Raw genomic sequence first — 20,605 nt, 5'->3', positions numbered from 1 at the left:
CAATGCCTAGAACAGTTCTTAGCACATAGTAAGCCCTTAATAAATTTATTGAGTGAATAAACAATATTTCATAGACTTCTTTCCATATAAGTTTACTTCATTCTTGGGCTGGGGTTGTGGCTCAGTGGTAGAGCGCTCGTCTAGCATGCGTGAGGCCCTGGGTTCGATCCTCAACACCACATAAAAATAAATAAATAAACAAAATAAAGGTATTGTGTCTAACCAAAAAATAAATATTAAAAAGAAAAAAGTTTACTTCATTCTTTTTAATGGCTACATAGTTTCTTCTCCTTCTTCTTCTTTTTTTGGACAGCATTTCCATTTATTTTATAATGTAAAATATAGAACTTTGAGAAAACAATAAGATTTATTAGAACCTAAAGAGTTTTCTTAGGAAAGCAATGCTTGCTGAAGGTATTGCCTTTGCTCCAGCCATGATAAGCATCTTTACTCTTGGCAATCCTTGTCAAAGCTCAGAGACAGTGTAACTCCAGATCTCTCCTACTCAGCTGTGAACCTTGGTCCTGGACTGAATGTGATTAGAGGTTGTAGAAATATTAAAAAATAAGAACAATATCCATGAAAGCCATGCTCAGAAGCCAGTCCTCTTTTCTTCAGGAAAACATTTTTACTATTCATTTGGCTTTTTTGGCTTGAGGTTCCAGTGTGGAGCTGAGCACTCCACTGCCCTTCCTCCACTCACAAATGTCTGCATAGTTGCATGTACGGCACTTCCAAGCCTCTTCCACATCAACCCCTTGAAGCTCTCGGTGGCCCATCCAGTAAGCCATATAATGCTGTACCTTGTCTCTTGTCTCCTTCTCTTCAAAGGCTTCAATCTCTGTACCTGATGCAGTGGCAGTCTCTTGATGGATATATTCAATCTTTAGAATATCAATAACTGGGAGGTCAGATAGTGTGAGAGACAAGAAGACCAGTTCCATGAGGTCACCCAAAGACTTCACAGAAAAGCCTCCCTGCCAGGCATGCAGCAGCACTGAAGGCCCCAGTGGCTTGTCTGGACACAATTTTGTGTGGTGGATTAGGATCTCAGGGGTTACTTTCCCTTGCACCATGCATCAAAGATAAATTTGTATAGCCTAACTTGAAAACAGTCTTTCTTATTTCTGAGCTTCTAGAGGGAGTATGGGGCGCTTACATGTCTTGAGTTCAGCCAGATCCAGTTCCCCTTTGGCTGTATAATGGCTGCATAGTTTCTACTGAATTAATAATTCCATAATTTGTTTGAACAATTCCTTATTACTGAAGGACATTCAGTAGTGAAATTTCTTATATAATGAGTCAGCCCTTCAACTTAGGAGTCCACCAACCACTGACTTAAAATATTTTTTCAATTGCACCTGTACTGAACATATACAGACTTTTCCCTTATCACTATTCACTATCTAGTATAACAACTGTTTACATAGCACTTACTTGTATTAGTTATTGTAAGTATTCTAGAGATGATTTAACAAATACAGGGGGATGTGCATAGATTATAAGCAAATACTATGCCATGTTATATAAGGGACTTGAGCATCCATAGATTTTGGTATGTGAAGGGGATATTGGAATCAATTCCCTGCAACACTGAGGGACAATTATATATATTTGGGCACTCATCTATTCATTATAAAAAATTCCTAGAAAGAGATTTTGTGAGTCAAAGACTATGAACAAAATTTCAATAAATATTCCCAAATTGATCTCCAAAAAGATTACACTAATTTACACTCCTAGTCAATATTATTCAAGAGTTCCTCAATCTGTCATCCACACTAGATGTTATCAACTGGTTTAGTCTTTACCAATCTCATTAGAAATGTTAGCTCACCTATAATTTAATTTTCATCAATTTAGTTAAAAGTGAAATGAGATATATTTTTAATCAAACATTTGTATTTCTATGAGTTGCTTTTATTGGTATTTTAATTGATAGATCAGAGTTCTGGATATTAGGGAAAATCACCTTCTATCTTATAAGCTCCAACTATTTTTCACATTTTTCTTCCATAAATTTTGTTTACAATGCCTCAGATAGTTGGTCAACTCTTAATTTTCAAGGAGTGAAATAAATATTTTCCTTTTTGGATTCTGATTTCATACCATGCTTAAACAGACCTTTCCTATTCCAAGATTTTATATATATATTTTTTCCACTCATGCTTTCACTTGATGCCTTTAAACTTTTTCTTTCTTTCCTTTTTTCCTTCTGTTTTTTTTTTTATAATTGTAAGTGATGCTGGGATTGAACTCAGGACCTCCTGCATGCTACAAAGCACAAACTCTATCACTGAGCTACACCCCCAACCCCAAATATTTATTCTTCATTAAAATTTGTAGTAAACTTGAAATTTATTTTGGTGTAAACAGTACAATAGAAGATTCAGATCCTGCCTGGATCCCAACTGGCCAGACTTGGCCACAGGCCCGCATAAGAAATAAGCTAACTATGTGAAAGGTTACATCAATTTCATGCAATTGCATTAATTAAAAGTTGCATTAATTTCATGCAATTCTATCAAACAGGAAGACATTGCTTATTTCCTGCATGGGCAAGCAATGGTTTCCAATCGGCCGGATCCAGGCATGTCCCGTCACTTGGCTACTAGTACAACTCCACTCATTTATTAAATAGTTCATTCCTCACTGATTCTAAATACCACTTTTATCACATAATTCTCCATATATTTGATCTAAATTTGAACTCATTGATCCATCTATTCCTGCACCAAGACAAAATATTTTAATTTTTCTGTTTTGTTTGAATGAACGTGGGAGTGACAAATCTTTAGAGAATAGAATGAGAAAACAGTAGACCCTCCTCATTCTCTTCAACCCAGGGTTTCCCTTCCCCTGCATCCTAGTTACACCTGCCTATGCCGGCTGCTCTTCCCGGCTCAGCCTCTGGAGGCCGCAGCCGAGAGGGTAAGTCTGCGAACCAGGACCTTCCACGGTCCTGGCGTCACATCCGGTCTCTAGCGGAAGTCTTCTGCTGGCGGACCAGGAAGTAGCTGCAGACTGGGCGATGGGAGTTCAGGAGGCCTCGCTCCGGACGGGATCCGATGCTACTGTGCCCCCGCGGTAGAGCAGACCTGGGCGGCAGGCTCCGGGTCCCGAGGTGAAGAGCTGTGAGCATGACCTGGGACCTTAGAGAGGAGCCTGAGAACCCTTACGGCCTCTTTCCTGATCCTGGCCTCTAAATTGCCTTTGCCAGGCTGCCCCAGAAGCAGGTCCATTTGATATACCGCTCCTCAGAGAACGGCGCGGACCAGGATTTTACCCCCTCATCACCGTCACCAAAGCTGAGGGTAGCCCCGGGCTGGAGGTTCAAGGGCGCCGATTCTGCCTTAACAACAATCTCCTCTCCACCGCCGCAGGGATGGAGGGATCTAAGACGTCTAGCAGCACCATGCAGGTGAGCTTCGTGTGCCAGCGCTGCAGCCAGCCTCTGAAACTGGACACGAGCTTCAAGATCCTGGACCGTGTTACCATCCAAGAGCTCACAGGTCAGCAAGACCGTGGAAAGAGGGTGGTCAAGAACGTGAAAAGTGGGCAGCTTTGGAGACATAGGTCTTGTGGTGACAATCTGTAGACTGCCTTAGTCTCGCCACGTGAATGTAGGAAAGTCACATCATCTCTCATCTCTCTGGCTCCCTGTTTTCTCATCGGGAACATAAAAGAGTTCTGACGTTGTGTGCTTTCTGAAACAAAACAAAGGTCCTTATTTTTCTGCTCCTGCTGTCTCAGAGTAAAGGAATATGTATATATAATAATAAATGGCATTTGTTGAGTACTTACTCTACATCTAGTGCATTACATGTATTGCTTCACTTATTCCCTTCTGCAACCCTGTGGAGAAGTACCATCATTGCATCATTTTACAGGTGAAGAACTGAGGCTTAGAGAGGTTAAAGTGACTTCCCCGAAGTCCAACACCTGGTAAGTGGATAAATAGAGACTCAAAGTCCCAAAAAGCGAGATGAAGTTAGAGGAGACTTAATAGGCAGTTTAAGCTCATGGGCCCGGAGTCAAACTGCTTGTGTTTCAATCCTGGCTGTCATGCACTGAAAGACTCTGTTGCAGGTTTTTTTCCACTAGTACTGGAGATTGAACCCAGAGGCACTTTACCACTGAGCTACATCTCCAGCCCTTTTTCTTTTAAGAGGGTCTCAGTAAATTATCTAGGCTGGCTTGTAACTTGCAGTCCTCAACTTCCCCAATTTGGGATTACAGGCATGTGCCACTGTGCCTGACTTTGCAAGTTATTTTACCTCTCTAAACCTTGGGCTTTTTTTTATCTTTAAAATGTAAAACAGCCTCATAAGTTAGTTGTAAAGATCATACATGACAAAGCACATAAGTACTTAGGAATATGCAAAGCAAGTAGTACTCAATAAATGTTAGATATTATTATTACCTCATTTCTCTATTTTGCCAAGTTTTCCTGACTGGGCTCAATCTTGTGATCTTCCTCCCTCAGCCTAGGAGGAGCTGAGGAGCTGAGTCTCAGTAACTACAGGCTTGAGACACTGGATCCTGATCTATACCTCCTCTCACCTCCCATCTGTCTCTTAATATGTTTTTAACACTTTTTAAAAGTTTAATTGTGTGTCGAAATGTACAAATCTTAGCTCTGTGTGTTTGTAAGAGTATGTTGGGTACTAAGGATTCTACTGAAAACTTCTAGCATGCTAGGCAAGCATATTACCACTGAATTTCACCCTCAGCCCTCCAACTTTTTAAAATTTGGTACTAGAGATTAAATCCAGAGGCACTTGACCACTAAGCTACATTCCCAGTCCTTTTTATTTTTTATTTTGAGACAGATTCTTACTAAGTTGTTGAGAGTCTCACTAGGTTTCCAAGCTGGCCTTGAATTTGTAATCCATCTGCCTCAGCCTCCCAAATCACTGGTATTATAGGCGAGTACCATCATACCTGGCTTCCTAGCCCTTTTAATATTTTATTTTGAGACAAGGTCTCATTAAATTACGCAGACTAGCCTCAGTCTTCCTATCCTCCCTCCTCCCAAGTAGCTGGATTTATAAACATGGACCACCAAGCCTGGTTGTTTTATTTTGGTGTTTTTTATTGTTGTTGGTTTTTTTTGTGTGTGTATGTGTGTGAGTGTGTGTGTGTGTGTGTTGCTGGGAATTGAATCCAGGGCCTTGTTCATGCAAGGCAAGCACTATACGAACTGAACTATATCCCCAGCCCTATTGTTTTTTTGATTATGGGGATCAAACCCAGATCTAATGCATTGTATGTTTTACCACTGAGCTACACCTCCAGCATCTACATTTTTATTTATTTATTTATTAGTTATAGATGAACATAATACCTTTATTTTATTTATTTATTTTTACATGGTGCTAAGGATCGAACCCAGTGCTAGGCAAGCCTCACATGTGCTAGACAAGCGCTCTACCACTGAGCTACAGCCCTTTACCTACATTTTTTTTTCAAAACGTGTCATTTTTTTAAATACCTTTATTTTGTTTGTTTGTTTATTTATTTTATTTATTTTTATGTGGTGTTCAGTATTGAACCCAGTGCCTCATGTGTGCTAGGCAAAAGCACTCTACCACTGAGCCATAACCCCAGCCCCCTTTACTTACATTTTTTAATTGATATATTTATGTGGTGCCATGTGTTGTTTCAGTGTGTGTGTGTGTGTGTGTATAGTGTAATGTTCAAATCAGGAAAAACATGTCTGTCTTCATCAATGTTTATCATTTTTTTAAACATTTATTTTTTATTTTAAGGGTGTTTTTTCTTTTTATTTGCAGGAGGAGTTGAAACAAATTTTAAGGTTTTTTTAAACATTTATTTTTTAGTTGTAGGTGGACACAGTACCTTTATTTTATTTTTGTGTAGTGCTGAGGATTGAACCCAGTGCCTCACACATGCTAGGCAAGTGCTCTACCTCCGAGCCACAACCCCAGTCCAATATTTATCATTTTTTGTGGCAAAAATATTCAAAATTGTTTCTTCTAACTTTTTTGAGATATAAAGTACATTATTGTTATCTACCATCACTGCACTGTGTGATAGAACCCCAGAACTTATTTCTCCTATCTAACTGTAACTTAGTTCCTATTGGCTAACCCTTCCTCATCTCTCCAGCTACCTCCCCTCTACTCTTCCCCAGTCTCTAGTAACCACCATTCTTCTCTCAACTTCTATGGAATCAAATTTTTTAGATACCACATATAAGTGAAAACATGCAGTATTTGTCTTTCTGTGTCTGGTTATTTCATTTAACATAATGTCCTCCAGTTACCTTCATGTTGTCACAAATAATAGGATTTCATTCTTTTTTTATGACTTAATAGGATTCTGTTGTGTGTATATTAGCTGTACATGTTTTACAAATGGATACACTTATGTAATTCTGATCATTACGATGTGGAAAGATTTTATCTTCTCAGAAAGTTCCCACATGTTCCTTTGTTCTTTCCCGGTTATTCTAGGGGAAAGGGAATATTACCTTTTTTTTTTTTTTCCAGTACTGGGGATTGAACCCAGGGACGCTCTACCCCTTCTACCACTGAGCCACATCCCAGCTCTTTTTATTTTTTATTTTGAGACAGGATCTCACTGAGTTGCTGAGGACCTTGATAATTTGCTGAGGCTGGCCTCAAACTTACAGTTCTCTTGCCTCAACCTCCCAAGTTACTGGGATTATAGGTGTGTGTCACTGCAGGCAGCAAGGATGTTAACTTTTATGATAGAAAATTTCAAATTGCTATGTATCCATCACCTAGTTTCAACAATTGTCAACACATATTTAATCATGTTTCATCTACAGCCCCATCCATTCCTCCCCACCTTGAATTATCTTGAAGCATATTCCTAACATACAAAAGTTATACATATTTCTGTAAGTATTTTTGAAAAATAAGGACTCTTTTTAAAAAATAATCATGATACCCATTACCCTTTAAAATTTTAACATTTCTTTGATCTGATTTAATGAGGAGATGGGGAAAGACATTCTTCTGTGTGTAAATAGTAACTTTAAGAAAAAAATTAAGGGTGGGGGTAATGATGAGGATATTTTAGATTCTTTGCCCATACTTCCCTAATCCCTCCAGCTTTGATAAGACGTTTCTGACTCAGAATTTTCCTTGTTCTTAGCTCCATTACTTGCCACAGCCCAGGCAAAACCAGGAGACACCCAGGAGGAAGAGGCTAACTCAGGAGAGGTAACAGATGTGCCTTCTCCCCTGTCTTCCTCATACAATAAATATGCTTAGTGGGAGATTTGATATGAAAGTACAGGCTGGATTCCTGCAGGGTACTTGTGCTATAAGAGCTCCCAGACTTTGAGGGTTAACAAGAGATGATATACATGATTAGGCCACTGCAGATCATTGAAGGTATCAAAGTACTCCTAAGGTCATAGGGTTACTGAATAAAGCATCCATTAAAAAGTAGGATTAAAAGTTACTAAGGTGATATATAGGTCATTCCAGGGCATTCCTGGTTTGCGTCTGTTGTTCTAGTTAGTTTTTCACATCTACTTCTCCCATTCATAAAGGTACCTTGGTTTAGACAGTGAATTATATGATTACCCTAGACAGAAAGGATTATCAGTGTTAGAGAATATTTAATTTTTAAACTCTGACAGTGCTGGTGATAATTTGCATTGCCAAAGGCAGATGTTATGAGATTTTTTTTTTTTTTTAAGTACAAGTCATTTATTTGGAGGCAGATCCCAGGAAACTCTGGTAGGAAGCAAGGATGTGAAATGGGAAGTAAAAGAAACCAAGGAAGGGGATATGGTCAAGCCAGTAACACCTGTGGGTACTTTGAATTCCATCCTGTGAGATGGTGTTAAACACATATCTGAGACTTATCCTGCCTGAGTAACAAGAGGGCTGTAGTGTCCACCCACTGTTACCAGTGTGTGAGGGCAGGCTGACCTCAGGTGGGATGAAGGATTTTGATTCTGGCTAAGACCTTTTGCAGACAGTGCAGGGGCAGGAAGGGGACAGATAAAGCTTTCAGCAAAGAGGCACATGGGACTGGCAGTTGAAGTTAGCAGATGTCATATAAGATTTTGATCACATAAGTGGTATGAATATATAAATTATCCACTTTGTCTTTGCTGAGAAATTTCATTGCAGTCAGATCTGGCTTTTTCCTTGTACCATGATTTAGGGCATTTTCTCCCCTACCCCTGATTGATAAGTGTTGAGAAAATGCAAAATTAACCATAAATAAAGTATAGCATAGCTAGAAAATGCTGCCCCCCCCCAACACACAAAAGCTGTCAAATGGACATGGGGCTTGTTTTCCTTTCATAGTTCATAAATATAAGGATTAGATAGATAGTAGCCATTTCTTAAGTTTTGTGGTTTTTCTTAAGTCTTGTGGTTATCAATCAAGGGTGAAACCAAGTAGTTCAGAGGCTATTTGGGAAATAGACTCCATCTCTAAGTTTCCAGAACTCTAATGCCCACCTGTTTCTTTCCCAGGAGCCATTTATTGAAACTCGCCAGGATGGTGTCTCTCGCAGATTCATCCCCCCTGCCAGGTGCCTACTACTCCTTGGCCCCTCGTTCCTTGCTAGTCAAATTTTAATTAAAGGCAGAAATTGAGACCTGGGGCTAGGTGATGTAGACAAATCATCACCCAGCCTGTTGGGTCTTCTAGAAAAAAATGTACTCCCTTATTCCTGGCCTAGTATTAAGTTTTTCATGAAGCCATTCACACAGTGGGAAGGGATAGTAGCTTAAATGTGAAGAATTGAGAAATATTGAAGGAGCGATTGGGCTCTTGAGAAGTTTGAAAATAGCAAATGTGGTCAGATATTCAGATCCTTAGTTCTCATTAATACAGCAAGTTAAAGGTTGATGACAATGAGTGTAATATTAAAAAAAAATAGTCATTCTTAATTCTCCTTCCATTTTTACTATAGACACATGTCAGTTTATTGTTGGGTTTTGGGGGTTTGTTTTTTTTTTTTTTTTTTTTTGGTTTTGATATTGGGGATTTAACCCAAGGACACTTTACCACTGAGCTGCATCCCCAGCTCTTTTATTTTTATTTATTTATTTATTTGTTTGTTTGTTTGTTTATTTATTTATTGAGACAGGGTCTCACTAAGTTGCTTAGGGCCTTGCTAAGTTGCTGAGGCTGGCCTCAAACTTGTGATCCTCCTGCCTCAGCCTCCTGAGTCACTGGGATTACAGGCGTGCACCACCATGCCTGGCCATATATCAGTTTTTGGTGCTCCCTCTCCTTCCTTAGTCCATCCAGGCCAACCTTTTGCTGTGGAAGACCAATATGACTTTATATTGGGAGAGAGGTGCCCTTGGGAGGTGAGGCTAGGAATGGATGTGTGCCTTGAGGCCCCTCACCTGGTGCTTGAGAGTCTCTGCCACTGGCAGCACAGTAGGTGGAGGAGACCTCTCTGCTCCCTCATGTGGCCCATGGGCGGGGGGCTGTCTGCAGGATGATGTCTACAGAAAGTGCTAACAGCTTCACTCTGATCGGGGAGGCATCTGATGGCGGCACTATGGAGAATCTCAGCCGAAGACTAAAGGCAAGTCGGCCTCATTCCAATGTCAAGCAGTTGAACCAATTGGTAGAGGGTGTGGCTGGGCAGGTATTATAGAGGAGACCCTACCCCACCTCTCCAACACTTCTAGGTCACTGGGGACCTTTTTGACATCATGTCGGGCCAGACAGATGTGGATCACCCACTGTGTGAAGAATGCACGGATACTCTTTTAGACCAGCTGGATACTCAGCTCAATGTTACTGAAAATGAGTGTCAGAACTACAAGTGAGTGTCTCCAGAGCTAGGGCCCAGCAACTAAGACCTGGGTCTGGAAGGCTATTTATCCCTTAGCCAAGACCTCTGCTGCACTTGGAACACACAGAACAACAGGTTCCTTTGGTAAGTATATTCTGCCTGCATCCTCGGCAGATGCTGTCTGGAAATCCTAGAACAAATGAATGAGGATGACAGTGAACAACTACAGAGAGAGCTGAAGGAGCTGGCACTAGAGGAGGAAAGACTGATCCAGGAGTTGGAAGATGTGGAAAAGAACCGCAAGGTAGTGGCAGAAAATCTGGAGAAGGTCCAGGCTGAGGCTGAGAGACTGGATCAGGAGGAAGCTCAGTGAGTGCTCACCCTCTTCTGTCTTCCTGCCCTCCAGGCACCAGGAGAGGGAAGGGTTCCCAGCTGAATGTGTCTGATTAGTTTTGTAAACTGTAGTTGGCTGTCATTTGGCAGCATGTCTGCTCCAGATCCTGCATGTTGTTTCCAGGCCCTGTTTCTAGAGGATTGTTTGGAAGGTTGTATATGAAGAGTCAGCATGATCAAGTGAAAAGGTGTTGGTTAGAGGGTGCCAGCACCAGAACACTGGTTTTGGTTCTGTCCTGGAGAGAATGGGCCTATTTGGATAATATACTTTGCAGCCATCATCTGGAAAGATGAGCCTGTTAGCCTACATTTGGTTCCTCCCAGAGCAAAAGTTTCATGGGTGTTGTTTTTTTTGTTTTGTTTTTTGTGGTACTGGGGCTTGAACCCAGGGGTGCTCTACCATTGAGCTACACCCCCAGCCCTTTAAATTCTGTTTTGAGGAAGGATCTTGCTATGTTGCTGAGATTGGCTTTCAACTTGATCTCCTGTCTAAGCCTCCAAGTAGCTAGGATTACAGGCATGTGCCACCATGCCTGGCTCATGGATGTTCTTGACCTGAGAGAACCCTCTGTTGAGTGGAGGACATAACAGTGTCTGCACTAAATTTGGGGAAATGAAGGAAAGAGAAAAAAGGTCAATTTTTCACAGTGATATAAAAGTTGCACTGGAAATGGTATATACTAACTACTTAAAGGATAATAAGTGTAGAAGTGAAGTTATAGGGGCCAATTATTGCCAATTCATGAGAGAAGCCCATCTTAATGCATTCACCTCACTTTTGAAAAAGATTGGAAATATCAGAGTTTTTTGGTCTAGTTCAGAAGAGTCTTTTTTCCTCCACCTTTACACATATGGGCCAGCTGGAATTTGAGACATTTTTTTCCTCCTAGGTAAAGGCATGTATGTTCCTCTGAGAGGGATCTATGCCAAATATAGAAAATGCTGTAACTAAATGTAACTGTAATCATTAGAATAAGTTGTTCAGAGGTGTGATTGGAGAGAAATCAGTCCCCAAACTAACAGTCTTCAATGGCCCCCTTTGCTCTTACAGGTATCAGAGAGAATATAGTGAATTTAAACGACAACAGCTAGAGCTGGATGATGAGCTGAAGAGTGTAGAAAATCAGATGCGGTATGCCCAGATGCAGCTGGACAAGCTGAAGAAAACCAATGTCTTTAATGCAACCTTCCATATCTGGTAATGAGGCTGGAGACATGTCTGGGCAGCACTGCCAACGTGGACCTTAGCTGTTGACTACTAAGTCATGGTGTCTGTCTCCCCTAAAAGAGAGACTGTAGATCATTTTCACCCCATCTAAGTTTCTGTCATTCCTTGTGATGGGATAGGCACAATCAAGGGCTTAGAATTCTAGAGCTTGGTGATATCCTCTCATCCAAGGAAAGGGAAGGATCTGAGTCTTCCAGCCACCAAGTGAGAACCTGGTCAGCTTCCTGGTAATTTCTTACCCCAAGGTCTTTCATGTATTCATTTCATGTTTTATCCACTTAGCTAGTAACTGTTGGCGTGCCTACCTTTTGTAGGGGCTGTACCAGAAAGGCCACAGCAGACAATATGCAGTCTACCTTCAGGTTACTTATAATCTGGTGGAAGGGATGGATAAATAGTAGGCAAGGATAGTACAGTATAAGAAAGGTGCTGTGGGAACTTTACCCAATTCAGGGAGGCAGCATGAAAATTCCCCCTAGAGGTTAATGGTTTAGCTGAGAGGTGAAGAAGATGTCTGCAGAGGGGGAGTTGTTCCTGGCAGAGAGAACATCAGGTGCAAAAAAAATAGGAATGAGGGCATGGTAAATTCAGAGAAATGAAAGAAGCTTATTGTGACTGAAGATTGAATGTAAAGGGGTGAGTGATTGGATATGAAATTAGAGAGTTACCATTTCCTAAAGGATCTTGTAGACCTCATTAAGGGGTTTGCACTTGATCCAAAAGACAGAAGGAATAATTGAAGCATTTTAGATGAGGAACTGACATCATTGAATTTTTATTTGTAAGGAGAGCCTTACCTACTACGTGAGAAATGACTTGGGAGAAGTAGGTTAAGGAAATTTGTCAGTAGGAATCTAGACAGGAAAACAGTGGTTGGAGAGAAGAAGACATAAGAGCAGTTGAGTTGGAGATAAGTGGACAGATTTAAGAGATTGAGGAGTTAAAATCAACAGAACTTGATGGGTTTTGCTGGGAGGGAGCTGAGAGAGAGCATTCAGTGGTGACACCCAGGTTTTTGCTTTGGCATCTGTGAAGCTAGGAGAAAGTTGATGACTCAGGTTTTGGGCATGTATTTAAAAGGCCAAGTAGAGGTTGGATACATGAATCTAAAGATAGGGAGAGAAATTTATGCTGATTTGGGAGTGAGAGTGGGAAATATCTGACGTTTTATTAATCCCTGTATTTTCCTTCTACCTTTCTGCCTTCCTCTACAGGCACAGTGGACAATTTGGCACAATTAATAACTTCAGACTGGGTCGTCTGCCCAGTGTTCCTGTGGAATGGAATGAGATTAATGCTGCTTGGGGTCAGACAGTGTTGCTGCTTCACGCCCTGGCCAATAAGATGGGTCTGAAATTTCAGAGGTAAGAAACAGTCCTTCCTTGGGGTGTGGTGTATCTTTGACATAATCTGTATCTCCCACCTGCTACTTCTCTCTACTGTGGCAGGAGCCCTTGCTGCCAGCAGACTGAGAATTTTCTGTAGGTGGAGGCTCTGTCTCCATGAGGTTCTTCCTTTATCACAGGGCTCGTTCCACTGATAGAGCAGTCATTAAGCTATATGATGGGAGTAGTGGTCCCCAACTTGTAGTCTCCAGAACCTTAGTGTCCCTCAAGACACTAAGTTTCAGGGGTTTTTGTTGTTTTACGGTACTGGGGATTGAACCCAGGGTCTCATTCATGCTTGGCAAGTGCTCTATCACTGAGTTACAGCTCCAGCACTTTTTATTTTTAAAAATATTTTTTAGTTACAGATGGACACAGTACCTTTGTTTTATTTATTCATTTTTATGTGGATTAAACCTAGTGTCTCACACATGCCAGGCAGGTGCTCCATCACTGAGCCACAACCCCAGCCCCCCTTTTTATTTTATTTTATTTTTAAAATTTATTTTTTTTTTTATATATTTATTTTTTAGGTGTAGATGGACACACACAATGCCTTTATTTTTATGTGGTGCTGAGGATCGAACCCGGATCCCGCCCATGCTAGGCGAGTGCTCTATCGCTGAGCCACAATCCCAGTCCCTTTATTTTTTAATTTGAAGCAGAATCTCACTAACTTGCAATCATCCTGCCTAAGCCTCCTGAGTAGCTTGGATTACAAGCATGTGCCACTGAAACTAGCTCAGTTTTTTCTAAATTCTAAACTAAAACATATATTAATTTTTTCAGTAAACAAAATCTTTTAAACATGGATCTATGGGCAGCTTGGAGAGAGGGTTGGGAATAATAAAAGAGTCCTTGGGTAGGATGCAGATCAAAAATCTACAATTTCTCATTACTCTTTAGGAGTCCTGTATCCATCTCTGTCTGCATCTTGATTTTAGGTATCGACTTGTTCCCTATGGAAATCATTCATATCTGGAGTCTCTGACAGACAAATCTAAGGTACTATGGGAGGCCCCTTTTTCACTGGAATAGAGTTCCTGTTCCTCCTAACTAAGTGGTTTAGTTTGATATTGGTATTATTCAGTTTCTTTCTTAAAATGAGATAATCAAAGAGTCAATGTCTTGTTCAGGCTTAGCTCTTTGGGGGCTTATAGAGAAAAATTAGGTTTTTAGAACTTGTTGAGAAGGAATTTGGGCAGATCAGAGGAGAATGTATGTACTAGGATGGAGAAGGAGTCACTGTGAGGTAAAGTACATTTCCACTGATGGGAAAGTAGTTCTAGGTGCCTTGTTAATTGTATTTGTTCAAGGTTATGGAAGATACAGCCCAGCCCCGAACTTGTTGCCAGTGGATACAGACAGAATATGACTTGAAAGATTGATAGGACTTAGAACAATCTCTGGTGGCCTTTCTTGGCTTCCATCCAGTTTTCTTTTCTTGGACAGGAGCTGCCATTATATTGTTCTGGGGGTTTGCGGTTTTTCTGGGACAACAAGTTTGACCATGCAATGGTGGCTTTCCTGGACTGTGTGCAGCAATTCAAAGAAGAGGTGGAGAAAGGTGAAACACGATTTTGTCTTCCTTACAGGTCAGTATCCCCCAGTACCGAATGAGCTTGTAGTAGGACCCAGCAGAACAGAATTGAGGGACAGTCAGAACAGAGGGGAAAACACACAGATGGGGGAAAGCAAAACATGGTGTGGAAGCACGTGATACTGATGGGCAAGACGGATCCAATACTGCAAGCAAGATAGTGTGACACCTGGTCTTATAGTAATATAATGTTGTTTTTGGTGGTTTTTGGAGATTTTCTTGGCACAAATCTCAAGCCTGATTTCAGGAAGCTTTTTCCTTGAAAACTTTGAAAATATACAGGAACGCTTTGGGTCAGATTTGGAGGAGCCTTGTAATAGGTGGAAACCCTAGTTCAAGAGAGGAAGCTTACGCCACTCCTATCACCCTGAAATAAAGCATTTTTTCTTTTGCTTCCTGCACCCTTTATGAGTTCAGGGATTGCCTAGGAAAACAGTGAAGAGTACTGTAACCCTCACTTACCCCTGCTTCTGGCTTCTCATGTGTTTGGGTGTGTATCCTGTCCCTATACTCCACAATGACAATGAGGCTCTTGTGACAGCCTTCTTGATTTTTGGCTTTCAAGCAAATCCAAAATACACTACCATTTCTCGCCAAGAGTTCTTTATTAGATAAGATGACGTGAATGGTCCCATGATCAAATCCCTGTCCATTTGCTTGAACTGACTTAACTCAGATCTCAGTTACTAATGAGTTCTGCTGTGTCCATCTGCAGGATGGATGTGGAAAAAGGCAAGATTGAAGACACAGGAGGCAGTGGCGGCTCCTATTCCATCAAAACCCAGTTTAACTCTGAGGAACAGTGGACAAAAGCTCTCAAGTTCATGTTGACGAATCTTAAGTGGGGTCTTGCTTGGGTATCCTCACAGTTTTATAATAAATGACTTTCTTGTTTTCTTAGGATACTTGTCTTAAAGGCTTTAAATTTTGTTTTTGCTTGCAAAAAAAAAAAAAAGTTTTAAATTTGGAAAATATTAAACAGCACATGTTTACAATACCAAAAGAGATAAAAGCCACTTTATTTTAAAATATCATATGACAGATAATTTCCAGAGCTACAACATGCCATGTATAGTTACCAGCCCTTGTCACAATTTTGCTCCTAATCCCATGCCTTCTCTTCCCTTTATCCCCTGAAAAAACAACTAATTTAAGTTTGCTTTTTTTTTTTTTTTTTTGAGTTGAACTGAGACTGATGTGTTTTCACTGGATTTTATCTCTCTCAACTTCCTGCACTTAAAATATGAAATACAAGCTTTTGTCTCCACTGAGAGGATGAGATGTTTGAAATACACAGTTGGATAACGTGGGAAAATGACATCTAAGCTTTGCCTGGTCACCATGTGATGTGATCAGAAGCTTGAAATTTAACACTTCTCACTCAGTTCAAGTACTGAATGCCTATTTTGCTCTGTGTTAAGAATAACGTTATGAAATGGTGTTTGATACTGTTTGAGACATTATGGAGAAATTTATTTGTAATAAAATTTTGCTATAGTCTAATAACTGTCCAGAGGTGTACTGTTGAGTTTTTCTTTAACTAAAATAGAGTACTTTGTATTCTGGGAGAATTGAATTCAAGTGCAGGTATGTGGAAATTCTTTTGAAACATGTTTAGAGATGGTATGGTTTTAGAAAAAAAAAAAGTAGTGAAAATAGCTATAGAGAAAGCCCTGTTTGTGTAGACCTTGATAACAGAGAGAGACATTAAACTAAGTAGAAATAAATAAACACTGTCTCCTTGATATTTAGTCAAGGTCACCCAGATACTCTGTTTTGAGACTCCAGTTATGCTAATCTCTATGTCTTATTGTCCCGATTAATGAAATTAAGTCAAAAGCTATGAATATACTCTTAAATAAAAATGAACCAACTTCACTAATCTATATCCTCCAAGCTCTTTGACACTTTTAGTTTTATATGACAAAAAGGACATTCTTATCCACCCTGACTCTCTGATGTAAGAAAATGTGCATGAATTTGGAATAACAGCCAGGTGTGGTGGCACTCACCATAATCCAGCTACTTGGAAGACTGAAGCAGGAAGATTGCCAAATTTGAGACCAACCTGGGCAATTTAGCAAGACCCTGTTTCAAAATGGAAAATAAAAAGTATTGGGAATATAGCTCAATAGTGGAGCATTTGCCTAGCATACAGAAGGTCCTGCATTCAATCCCTATTATGCAAAAAAAAAAAAAAAAAAAGGAATACAAAATACAGTTCAAAAGAGACTTGGAACTTTTGTACACTGAGTATGAAAGTAAACAAAGGGAGGGGTGAGTACAGTGATGGAAGGCTGTTTATATTTGGTGGATTCAGCCTGCATCATGTGTTAGAGGAAGCAGCAGCCTTCAGAGCTCTGGCTGCCAGGTGGGGAGGAACAGGCTGCTGTCGCCCTGGAGTGTTGGCTCCCACGCTGTGAGTCAGGATTGCATAAGAGAACTCAGCAATGCTCTCCGAGGCAATACCAGTGATGCTCTGCAAATGTTCCACAACCTTCACAAATAGAGACAGATTTTGTATTACTAAATAATCTCAATGTGTTTTGTGCACATGTGCGTGCTCATGTGCATACAAACACACACACACACTGCTTGGGATGTTCTCTTAAGCCAAATATAAACTTTTTCATTTCTCTGAGCTTATGGGGAAGAGTCCAGATTCCAGTGTTTGCCAGTGGCCAAATTACATTAGGATACCTTTGTCCTGCTAGTGTTGGCATGGAAATTTTCTGGTGGACATATCCCTCTACTGGAGATAAGTTTTGAGAATATAAGGGGATATTTAGGCTTTGACATTTCTTTTGGGGGAGGATATACTTATTAGACTTTAAACATAATAGTGGGTCAGAATTTTAAAGGGAAATGAACATGCTAAATTTGAGCATCTATTTCCAATTTCATAAGGGGAAAACTAGAGAAAATATTTCAATCCTGCCTTAGTTTTTCCCCTCCCAAATCCTGTTCAATCACCCCAGTTCTGGGTCTTGGCACCTATCTTTTGTAGGTTGTCTTCTGTTTAACTGATAGAGAAATGCTTTCTATTAAATTAATTCTGACCATGCTGGTCCTGCTCAGTGATGCATACCTGGCTCCAACACTCATGGTTTTGGATGAAAGCACTTGCTGCAATGATTCCTACTGCCAACAGCATGAAGTCTTCCTTTACTGAAATAAACTTTTCCCTGAGTGATTAAAATCATATTAATTTTGGAGCTAGAAAGAAATTTCCAAATCCTTGATCTTGCAACTTAAACTATAAATTGCTTATATTGATCATCTTGGATGTTTTGAGACATGGAAGGAAATGGTCAAGTAATAGCTAATTGACCTGCTCCCCTATCCTCCCCCAACTCAATTGGCATTAAAACATGCCCTCATGTCTTTGAGTGATAAGGCTTTTTATTGTTCCATCTGTCTCCCTAACAAATGTATCTGTAAGGCCTTTGAGCAGCCCGAATTTACAGTAATCAAAAACTTTTGTTCAAGTTGCAACCGTATGACTGTTTCCCCCCCAAGTAACTATAAAAACAGTCTACTAACCTAAAATTATAAGCAGCTATAAAGAAAAACCTAAGAAAGTAAGTTAATTACTTGAAGTAATTTAAATCCAGAAGTAAAAGCTTTTAGAGTTTTCCTGATTGGGTTCAGTCATCTGCATCCAAGCAACATTTAAAAAGTTAATAAGAACCAGTAACTTGTGTAGGTTTTTAGTGGTCTAGATGCCTTACTAGGGTAATTCCATTCTCCACAATCTTGTGATCTATCCCCCTTTCCCTGTTCCTGGAAGGAGCCAACCCTAGAGAAGTTGCTTACCCTTGGAGTTGACTGGGCGTAGAGTTCTCAATTGAAGCCCTCAGCAAACTTTCATATATGGGTTCATGTAGAAGATAGACCAGGTCAAGCAGGGTCAGGCAGGTTGCATGCAGCTGTGTCGCTGGGACCAAACAACCATTGTATCCTAGATGGAGTGTGAGCAGAGTAGGAAGCATTAAGTGGTTGTTCTCTAATTGTACTGACCATTGTCTTATGACATAAAGCTGTTTAGCTACTAATGTGCTTCCTGGTTCCTACATTCTATAAGCAAGTCAGTTGTAAAGGACAAAGGGACAGGTAGAGAACCTCCATCTATAGTATACATACAATTACAGTATATTTGTTCCTATCTTATGTCTCCATAAAATCAACCCTTAGATCCTGCAATAAGAAAGTACCTAGCGAGTCCAAACAGAAACCAGTTTCTGAGACTTCTGGCTCCTTCCCCTATCAGGTGCTGGAGGGAACACCTTTTTCAGTCATTTAGAGACAATATCAGCTTCCTACTGCTCCTCATTGGCAAGTTCTGCCTGCTGTTCCCACACCCCAGGCACGTATTTTTATTGCCTTCTATGGAAATCTCCAACCCACATTCCTTGACACAACAAAGTACCTAAAACCTCGAGGAGCATTTCTACATATGCCAGGGGAGTGGGTAGATTGATTTGAAAGTTCAGGGACTTCAAAACATCAAGCTCTGACTCCAGCAGTTCTTCTTTAGTGTATAGATACCCCAGAGCCTGGAGGAAATTCAAGACTGTAATGTTGCTGATTATCTGAGCAAAGAAGAACAAAACAGGGAGGGAGAGAAGGATGTCAGGATATAGGTCATCTTATCTTGGCAGACTGTACTAAGTTCTTCACAGCCCAACCCATGCCTTCATTACTAGTCTCCCCTCTTGGTAATTCTCTCTTAAACTCTATGCTTATTGCACAGAATGTTTGCTGTTCCCAAATCTACCAAACTGCTTCCTGGACCTAGATCTCACTTTCTTCCCTCCCCTTCTTCTCTCACTGCCCTCCCTAACCCTCTTTTCTTGGGATTCACTCTTCTGCCACCCACCCCTACTTCAAGAAATCATATTCTCTAAATACACTTCCTTAACTCTCCAAGGCCAATGAGGTAGTCTCACCCTCTATTGTTTATATTAATCATAGCACCTTTTTACCCTGTTTGCATATTTGTCTTTTCTTATTAGATAATAAATTCCTTGAGAACACAGATAATATATTTACTGTTGTGGCCATGGTACCTAGTGCAACATCTGGCCATAGAAGAAACTCAATAAATTTAATGTCATTTTGCTGCACAGGCACTGAGTAGTCATGTGGTAACATTTTATCCCGTTTAAATGTAATACTTTTCCTTAAATGGTGATAGGTATGCTGGCAAATCAGGCATCTTATGCAAACTGTCCTTGAATCCAAGGAGAGGAAAGGTGACCTGTATGAATGATGGCATCTGTCCAGTAATTATACTTTGGGAACAGAACCTCAGGTTATTTAATAACTACTTCGGTGTGAGTGTGTGTGTGTGTGTGTGTGTGTGTGTGTGTTTAGGAGGTATGCTTAGGAAACATAATTAACACTCTGGAATTTCCACATGAGCAGTACCACCTGGCCTAGGAGTAGGTTTCTGAGCCACCTTCAATGAACTGGTTTCTTTCTAACACTCAAGTGCCCACAAGCTACCCCAGCTCCTTACTTTGTAGTGGAAGGAAAGTTTGCTGGCCAGCTGAACACATGACACCAGGCGAAGGATAAACTTATTGAAAAGCTGCTCTTTCAGAGCCCTCCAATTCTGAGACTCTGTCTTCTCATTACCCCTCAGCTGGATTGTGGCTTGCCTACAGATGTTCTCTGCCTGCTTAACCATAAACCTGCAAGGGAGGGAGAGGGAGAGGAGAGAACCCACACTTAAACAAACTAAAGGGAGTTTGTGCTTCAAACTATGCTATATTTTAACTTTTCGGGTATCAAGTGCTGGCTAAGAAATTTATACTTGCAAGTAAAAGAGAGAGGATGTAAGAGTAAGGGGCAACTAGTACTTTTCTGTTTTGTTTTTCAGTACTGAGGATTGAACCTAGGAGTGCTCTACCACTGAGCTGCTTTTTGAGACAGTCTCAAGTTGCTGAGGCTAGTCTCAAATTTGCCATCCTCCTGCCTCAGCCTCCCAAGTTCCTGATATTACAGGCATGCACCGCCTCCTCTGGATGAATTTTTTTTTTTTTTAAGATTTAGGCACATTAGCCATTCTGAGAAGTACCACTCACAAAGACTCAGGGTTTTACCTTTCTAGGATTTCTACAGCTTGGTAGCTCACAGATTTCTCCAAACACCATTGTTCAGACAGGAGAAAAATAAACTCTGCCAAAACAGGAAAGAAGAGCTCATTTACAAAATGCAACCAA

The 20,605-nt window shown here is 40.5% G+C and overlaps 2 protein-coding genes and 1 pseudogene across 2 annotated transcripts; 1 reads left to right on the top strand and 2 right to left on the bottom strand.

Moving 5' to 3' along the window:
• Window positions 1–635: 635 nt before the first annotated feature.
• LOC124094038 (exonuclease V-like) lies at window positions 636–3,242 on the bottom strand (annotated as a pseudogene).
• Becn1 (beclin 1) lies at window positions 2,991–15,889 on the top strand. Its single transcript, XM_046446595.2, has 12 exons — window positions 2,991–3,124; window positions 3,384–3,512; window positions 7,147–7,214; window positions 8,490–8,548; window positions 9,469–9,559; window positions 9,666–9,802; window positions 9,947–10,141; window positions 11,217–11,363; window positions 12,608–12,757; window positions 13,723–13,783; window positions 14,231–14,373; window positions 15,094–15,889. The coding sequence occupies exons 2-12, from the start codon at window positions 3,386–3,388 to the stop codon at window positions 15,260–15,262; spliced, it is 1,347 nt and encodes a 448-aa protein (XP_046302551.1). The 5' UTR covers window positions 2,991–3,124; window positions 3,384–3,385; the 3' UTR covers window positions 15,263–15,889.
• On the bottom strand, window positions 15,367–20,605 carry Cntd1 (cyclin N-terminal domain containing 1). The gene is made up of 6 exons (XM_046446594.2): window positions 20,486–20,605; window positions 19,900–20,074; window positions 18,808–18,970; window positions 18,195–18,339; window positions 17,467–17,563; window positions 15,367–16,875 (listed from the first exon to the last, which is right to left on the bottom strand). Exons 2-6 carry the CDS (start codon window positions 20,068–20,070, stop codon window positions 16,705–16,707), a joined length of 747 nt encoding a protein of 248 aa, XP_046302550.2. The 5' UTR covers window positions 20,071–20,074; window positions 20,486–20,605; the 3' UTR covers window positions 15,367–16,704.

The sequence above is a fragment of the Marmota monax genome, unplaced genomic scaffold, assembly GCF_021218885.2.
Source record: "Marmota monax isolate L192 unplaced genomic scaffold, Marmota_monax_Labrador192_F-V1.1 WCK01_AAM20220418_F8-fsc00346, whole genome shotgun sequence".
Taxonomy (NCBI): Eukaryota; Metazoa; Chordata; class Mammalia; order Rodentia; family Sciuridae; genus Marmota; species Marmota monax.
The sequence above is the reverse complement of the archived record's forward strand: the minus strand, read 5'-3'. Positions and strand labels throughout refer to the sequence as shown.

Bases quoted from the DNA above. Each gene is read 5' to 3' on its own strand.
- Becn1 (XM_046446595.2), top strand. From the start codon at position 3,386: ATGGAGGGATCTAAGACGTCTAGCAGCACCATGCAGGTGAGCTTCGTG. The intron at 8,549-9,468 runs GTGCCTACTACT...GGCTGTCTGCAG, and splicing joins AGATTCATCCCCCCTGCCAG to GATGATGTCTACAGAAAGTG. The intron at 14,374-15,093 runs GTCAGTATCCCC...GTCCATCTGCAG, and splicing joins CGATTTTGTCTTCCTTACAG to GATGGATGTGGAAAAAGGCA.
- Cntd1 (XM_046446594.2), bottom strand. From the start codon at position 20,070: ATGGTTAAGCAGGCAGAGAACATCTGTAGGCAAGCCACAATCCAGCTG. The intron at 18,971-19,899 runs GTAAGGAGCTGG...TTCTTTGCTCAG, and splicing joins AACTTTCCTTCCACTACAAA to ATAATCAGCAACATTACAGT. The intron at 17,564-18,194 runs GTAAGCAACTTC...TTAATCACTCAG, and splicing joins ACGCCCAGTCAACTCCAAGG to GGAAAAGTTTATTTCAGTAA.